The sequence below is a fragment of the Gigantopelta aegis genome, chromosome 13 (assembly GCF_016097555.1).
Source record: "Gigantopelta aegis isolate Gae_Host chromosome 13, Gae_host_genome, whole genome shotgun sequence".
Taxonomy (NCBI): Eukaryota; Metazoa; Mollusca; class Gastropoda; order Neomphalida; family Peltospiridae; genus Gigantopelta; species Gigantopelta aegis.
The window spans coordinates 5,036,951-5,044,714 of NC_054711.1; the positions used below are offsets into that span (position 1 = coordinate 5,036,951).

The following is a 7,764-nucleotide window of genomic DNA, read 5'->3' on the forward strand; positions in this document are numbered from 1 at the left end:
CACCCCCCCCCCACCCCCCCCCCCCCCCACACCGACCCTTTTATAAAATCCTTGATACGCCCTTGTGTATACATTTGTGTATGCATGGAAGATATACAATATATACAGATATACAATATATGTATTTTTGTATACATGTAGCCTATGTAGGTAGGTATGTTTGGTAGGTAGGTATGTAGGTAGGTAGGTAGGTAGGTAGGTAGGTAGGTAGGTAGGTAGGTATATATATATATTGTTGGTTTGGGTTTGGGAGTTTCCAACAATGTTACTTACTCGAAATAATTGTTGGGGTAATTAGTAGAGGTGAAGAACCCGGATGTATGGTTTGCCACCAAGTTTGTCACAGTTGACGTCACAAATGCAACACCTGAAAAGTAAAATATAAATAAAACTAAACATAATCTATTATAGGCTACCTGTTCCTACAAAATGAACTGCAATTAAGTTATTAAAGCCGCTGTCACATACATTCTGCACCGGCCTCGGTGGTGTCGTGGTTAAGCCATCGGACATAAAGCTAATAGGTACAGGGTTCGCAGCCCGGTACCGGTTCCCAACCAGACTCAGTGGGTATGTGTAAGACCACTACACCCTCTTCTCTCTCACTAACCACTAACAATTAATAACTAACCCACTGTCCTGGACAGACAGCCAAGATAGCTGAGGTGTGTGCCCAGGACAGCGTCCTTAAACCTTAATTGGATATAAGCACGAAAATAAGTTGAAAGGAATGCACTCTGCCTGTGGGCCAGGTATACGGTGTGCGGCGCCTAGCAACAATGAATTCATGCGGCGTTATATTATAGTGCCGCATGTAAGAGACTTTTCATATGCACGCGGCGGATTTCGTACATTTTTCATACATCGACGTTATCTGTGCTGCAAAATTTGCCACAGAGTCGATTTGAAAAGCCTACCGCATGCCGCATAAAAAAAACACACCCGCAAACGAGGATCTGGTAAAAACGACTATCATTTGAGCTATTTCAAGAAAAACGTTTGATACCGCACGCCGCATAACACATACCCCATACCGCACGCCAAGGAATCCTCAAAGTAAATTTTCAACGGTCCTAAAGCCAGCGACGCATGTGTCCGTTCATCGGATCCGTCAAACAAAATTATAAAGTTTGTTTTGTTAAATGACACCACTAGAGCACATTGATTTATTAATCATCGGCTATTGGATGTCAAACGTTTTGGTAATTTTGACATATAGTCTTAGAGAGGAAGCCCGCTACATGTTTTCGTCAGTAGCAGACAGAATAGCACATACCACGGCCTTTAATATACCAGTGGTGGTGCACTGGCTGGACCGTCAAACCATGACACATATATCCCAAAGCATGTCCGGGGACTACAGGGGACAACTCTCCAGATTCCCACACAACTTAACACCAATAATACCTACTGAAAACTTATTTTATTATGTTCTAAACTACAGGAATACATAACACATGCAAGTATACAAAGTAATCTGGACTTGACAAAGTCACATGTTTGACATCAGGTCAAAGAACCTCAAACGATGCTAATTGTGAGACTTCAGTTAAATAATAACGATTCCATAGCCATCCTTAAATCCCAGCACTGAGACTAGAAAATTACAATTCAGGAGGGTCTTTCCCAATATGACGTCATTGTATGGAAATCATTGCTCCATTAAAGGGACAGACGCTAGTTTCAGCCCGTGAAAATTAACACTAAGTTTAGTTAATCTACCAACCTGTAACACATTTGAATAAAGTTACAACAGAGTGAAACATGAGTCTGTGACGTTAAAATCGGAAAATATCCTTAAAAATAGACTAGATATCGAATTAATAACCGCTACTTCTCAGATGCACGTGCGGTTTTTTTTAAATACGAAAAATGCATTTTGTGATATTAGAAACAACAGGATGACCAGAAACGCTTCTGTTATACGGAAATGGATAATCTAAACAGTAAAATATGAGTAATGTTTGATTTCAGTGATCATAAACGGCTCTAATAGTGAGACATATGCTGAAGTGTTTAAACACTAGGCTCTGTCCCTTTGAGGGAGCATTTTCGAACACTGTCCGAAACGTGCGACAATCGGATCCGACAACAAAAACGTTACGGACAAATGTCTTCATTAAAACCATTGGTTCGAAGTGATCCGTTATCGGATGCGTTTTGCGGACGATAAATGGACCGTTAACGGATATGTGTCGCAAGCTTTAAGGTTCAAGCATGTTATGTCGGATATACACTCCACCTAACTGAGCTGTCTATTCAAACGTCGGCTCCAAATATAACAGATAAAGTCAAATCTTACTGTGGAGTTTTGAACCACTATTTCTCGTTCCAGCCAGTGCACCACGACAGGTATAATAAAGGCCCTGATATGTGCAAGGACAAAACGTGTTTGTGTTGTTTTCCCTAACTGAATAGTGTTTAATTAATAATACGTGGTTTTCTTCAAATGAATGAAGTCTAATTATATATACAAATTGATCTTCTACGGGCTGTGAAGGCCACTGAGAACAATGCAGGGGTGTCAGGTGCGAATCCAGGTGTTTGTGAAGTGGGGAGGGGGGAGGGGCGCCGGTCATGGTAAGATTTTTTTTTTTAAATACCGTAGGTTTTTATTTATTGTTTTGACGTCGGCGAAAAGAGAGAGAGTGAGAGAGAAGAGAGAGAGAGAGAGAGAGAGAGAGAGAGAGAGAGAGAGAGAGAGAGAGAGAGAGAGAGAGAGAGAGAGAGAGAGAGAGAGAGAGAGAGAGAGAGAGAGAGAGAGAGAGAGCGAGCGAGAGAGAGCGAGAGAGAGAGAGAGAGTGTGTTACATACTAAAAAGAGCGCGAGGAGAGAGAAGGAAGGAGGGAGTGAGAGAGAGAGAGAGATAAGGGGGAGGGAAAGCCAGACATAGAGAGAGGGAGAGGGACGAAGGGAAGTGAACCGCAGCCCTACTTTTACCAATAAAGTACACAACAATACATTATGTATCTTCAAACAATAGTCGGCCTAATGCGTTCGAACGTGTGTACAAACACACTAATTATAACTGCACATGTTAACTACAATTACACGATGAAAGGAAATTAGCTGATGAATTTTTAATGACATCCCTAAGGAAATCTATGAAATACTCATTGTTCCTCGTGCGCTGGTGTAAACCATCGTACTTTGGAATTAATTAAAGATACTATCGCGCGTGTTCACCATTATATATTATAGAATCGTTAACGCTAAAAACAAAGACAGCCAGTCATGTACTATCGTTTTGTTTACTTTTAACTGTTTTGGTACAGGACGCGTGTGTTTATGTGCATGTGTGTTTGGATGCGTGCGTGTGTTGGTACCTGTGTTTGTGTGTGAGCGTGCGAGTGTGTGTGTTTGTGTGTGAGCGTGCGAGTGTGTGTGTGTGTGTGTTTACGCACGTGATGTGTTTATATTTAATATCTTCAATATCATCACGTAATTATTTATCATGCATATATGTAGGGTTTATTTCGTTTATTTTAGATATGTATTGATTTTTCATGCATGAATGTGTTTTAGATACTGCTATAGCGCTTCCCAGCATTATCAGATATTGTAAATATGTATTTATTATATTTTGCTGTTTTTATAATAAAGCTTATAAGTTGTATAACTTAAAGCAATAAAGAACTTGAACTTGAACTTGTGTGTGCGTGCGTGAGAGAGAGAGAGAGCGTGTGTCTGTGTGTGCGTGTGTACGCGTGCGAGTGTCTGTGTGTGCGTGTGAGCTAGCTGCAATGTTGATCAGCTCAAGGTCAACCTGAACCTGTTCGGAACGAATATAATATATAATTATGAGTCAGGTGTCCAAATGAAGCATATGTTTAACATCGTACTTGTTATGTCTGCGTAATGAGCGTGTTTGTTTGTTTGTGTGTGTGTGTGTGTGTGTGTGTGTGTGTGTGTGTGTGTGTGTGTGTGTGTGTGTGCTGTAGCTGCTGTGTGTATGTGCGCGTCTGTATGTCTGTGTGCACGCGTGCGTACGTTTGTGTGTGCGGCTGTGTGTGTGTGTGTGTGTGCGTGCGTACGTGTGTGTGTTGTGGCTGTGTATATCTGTGTGCGTATGTACGCGTGTTCATAGAATATATCACGATAGGTACGGGTCTGAGGTCTGTGGTAAGTTCAGCCGCTCGTTTGTCACTAACGCTTGCTGTACTGATTTCTAAACGTTTAGCAAAAAATGGCAGGCTGAACTTAGATCTGATTTCTCAGAGAGAGAGAAAGAAAGAAAGAAAGAAATGGTTTATTTAACGACGCACTCAACACATTTTATTTTACGGTTATTTGGGTTCGGATCCTAGTCGAGGCATGGAATTTTTAATCCAGATACCGACTCCAAACCCTGAGTGAGTGCTCCGCAAGGCTCAATGGGTAGGTGTAAACCACTTGCACCGACCAGTGATCCATAACTGGTTCAACAAAGGCCATGGTTTGTGCTATCCTGCCTGTGGGAAGCGCAAATAAAAGATCCCTTGCTGCTAATCGGAAAGAGTAGCCCATGTAGTGGCGACAGCGGGTTTCCTCTCAAAATCTGTGTGGTCCTTAATCATATGTCTGACGCCATATAACCGTAAAATAAAATGTTTTCAGTGCGTCGTTAAATAAAACATTTCTTTCTTTCTTTCTTTCTTGCGGTGTCGTTTTGTGTAGGTGTTGCTGGTGTTATATCACATACTACAGTTTAACATTCTAATTTATTAAACTTAACCCATCTCAAACTCCTAGATCCGCCACAACCAGTGCCCCACGACTGGTGTGTCAGAGGCCGTGGTATGTGCTGCCATGTCTCTAATAAAATACACAGGCCTATACAATATATTTTTCTGCTAATAGAAATATAAAAGGAGTTTCCTTTCAGACAACAATATCCGAATTATCAAATGTTTGACACACAGTAGCCGATGACTAATAAATCATTGTGCTCTAGTGGTGTTGATAAACAAAACAGACATTTAACTTTTAAACTTATGTGACGTGATCGCCGATTCTAAAGTTAAAGCCTCTTATACCAGAGAAATTGGGTGTAAGTGTAAATCTATGTAACGAGTTTTCGATATTGTTAAGTGTTTACTTACAAACCTATAAAATATCCAAGAAGCATGACGCATGTTAGAGCCACTTTATTAAAGAGCGGCCATTATTTGGCTAAGTAAAATAAAACAACAGATGGTGACCATCTCGCGTTTGGTGGGGTTTTTTTTTACTTTAAATGTAGGGGGGTGGGGGGAGCTTTTTCTGTTGTTTTTATTATATGTTGTCCAGGAAAGAAATGGGTTGGAGGAGACAGTGAATCTGGAGTGTAATGGTTCGTTCTCTATAAAACAGCCTAGTTATATTCCGAGCAGGGAAGAGGTGTGTCGGGTGTGTACATAACCTCACCCACCCCCGAACCTGCAAGGTCTGCTTTTTGCATGCAGTAATCACCGTTTTTTATAACGTCAACACTCACAAAGGTACTGTTTCTCGTACACCCCCCCCCCCCCAAAAAAAAAAAAAAAAAAAAAAAAAACAACAACAAACAAACAAAACATCTATGCCCCACCTCCACCTAGGAATTGTTTGTACCGTTCCTTTTTTATTATTGGCTCGTTTTTCTTTAAAGGTATTTTTATGTAAGTAGAAATACTCTACAGAGAGATTTGATAGTTTCAAGAACAATAACCTACAATAATTCTGTTTATAAATGAGAAGGAAGGAAGGAAGAAAATGGTTTATTTAACGACGCACTCAACACAATTTATTTACGGTTATATGGCGTCGGACATATGGCTAAGGACCACAAAGATATTGAGAGAGTAAACCCGCTGTCGCCACTTCATGGGCTACTCTTTTCGATTAGCAGCAAGGGGTCTTTTATATGCACTTTCCCACAGACAAGAAAGCAAATAGTATACCACGGCCTTTGGTCAGTTGTGGTGCACTGTTTGGAACATGAAAAAATTTCATTCAGTTGAACGGATCCACTGCGATGGTTCAATCCTGCGACGTAAGCAGCTCAAGCAAGCACTCAACCGACTGAGCTAAATCCCGCCCCTTAAAGGGACATTCCTGAGTTTGCTGCATTGTAAGATGTTTCTCTTAAAGGGACATTCCTGAGTTTGCTGCATTGTAAGATGTTTCTCTTAAAGGGACATTCCTGAGTTTGCTGCATTGTAAGATGTTTCTCTTAAAGGGACATTCCTGAGTTTGCTGCATTGTAAGATGTTTCTCTTAAAGGGACATTCCTGAGTTTGCTGCATTGTAAGATGTTTCTCTTAAAGGGACATTCCTGAGTTTGCTGCATTGTAAGATGTTTCCGACTAATAAAATATTTCTACGATTAAACTTACATATTAAATATATTTTCTTGTTTAGAATATCAGTGTCTGTATATTCAATGTGTTTTTGGTTGTCTTAATATTTGTAAGAAGCCCAAACTGGATTTTTTAGGAAATAAAATGAAAATTAACCTAGTACAAATATTAGAACGATCAGAAACACGTTTAATATACAACCACTAATATTCTAAACAAGAAAATATATTTAATATGTAAGTTTAATCGTAGAAACATTTTATTAGTCGATATCATCTTAAAACATTGTAGCAAACTCAGGAATGTCCCTTTAATTGGACATAAATCAAGATTCGAAGTTATTATGAAATCCTTTATATTCGTGGGCTTACATTTTCGTGGGTTTGCAATAAAATGCATTTCGTTGCAGGACTTAAATTCGTGGATCAAAATAGGTTATATAGTATCATAAATTTGTATTACATGTATAAACCAGGGATCGAAATTAGCTGAAATTCCTGCTGGATATTCGGTCCGGCAAGATATAACAATTGTCGGTCCGTGGTTGATGTTGACAGACAAAGACCACTCGGGATCCCAGTATTTCGATCCCTGATAACTATATTAGACCATCACGAACGACACTGATTTTACAGTACTGTAAATAATAAATAAATAGATCAATAACAAAGTAAATCGTACTCACTGCATACGAAGAATAATGTGCATAACAATCCATCCATATTGTATAGTTAATATTTTCCAGTCCACGGAGAATAAATTTCCTTCCTTATTCTTTTTCACCTTTAGTTCTTTCTGTTTTTTACCTAACGAGAGGGTGTTATTATTTAGAAAGCATGCCAAACGCAGTCGAACATAACAAAGTTGATCGAGCGGCGTGACGATCGTACTGGGCAAAATCAAGATAATAGGTTCGCAGTTAATAACAGACCACAGCACGTATCGCCATGACAGCACCGGGTAGGTCACGTGACGCGTTCTTAACGGTTAAGCATCGACCTTGTGCACAAAGGAGGTATTATTTCGGGTGTATTAGGCAGCACAGGGTATTCGATTTTGTTTACCGCAGGTCTAATCACAAACAAAAGATTTAAGAGACGACGAAAAAAATATTTACCCACCTTGCATAGATCGGTAACACTGGCTTAGTATATTTAGCTTGTTTAAAACCACTCCCGTGTGTGTGGTAATATCCCGCGTGAATGTGACAGTGTGGTGCGCGTCCACCACCACAGCCCCAACCCCCACCCCCACCTATAAATCGTGGCTATGCTAATGAAAACATACATACATGCACGCGCGCGCGCGCACACACACACACACACACACTCACAAAAACACACACACACACAGACCAATACACAGGCACACATGCATACACATACACACACACACACACACACACACAGCACATACACACACACGCACGTTCTCTCACACACACACAAACACACATTCACCCACA

General features: G+C 40.2%; 1 protein-coding gene across 1 annotated transcript in view; it reads right to left on the reverse strand.

The window, feature by feature from the left end:
• LOC121387865 (neuropilin-1-like) overlaps nt 1-7,305 on the reverse strand; it is a 15,700-nt gene extending 8,395 nt beyond the window's left edge. Inside the window, exons 1-2 of the mRNA XM_041519092.1 lie at nt 6,985-7,305; nt 274-367 (exon numbers count right to left, since the gene is read on the reverse strand). Coding sequence (XP_041375026.1) covers nt 274-367; nt 6,985-7,021 — 131 coding nt within the window. The 5' untranslated portion in view covers nt 7,022-7,305. The remainder of the gene's footprint in view (nt 1-273; nt 368-6,984) is intronic.
• Between the last annotated feature and the right edge of the window lie 459 nt (nt 7,306-7,764).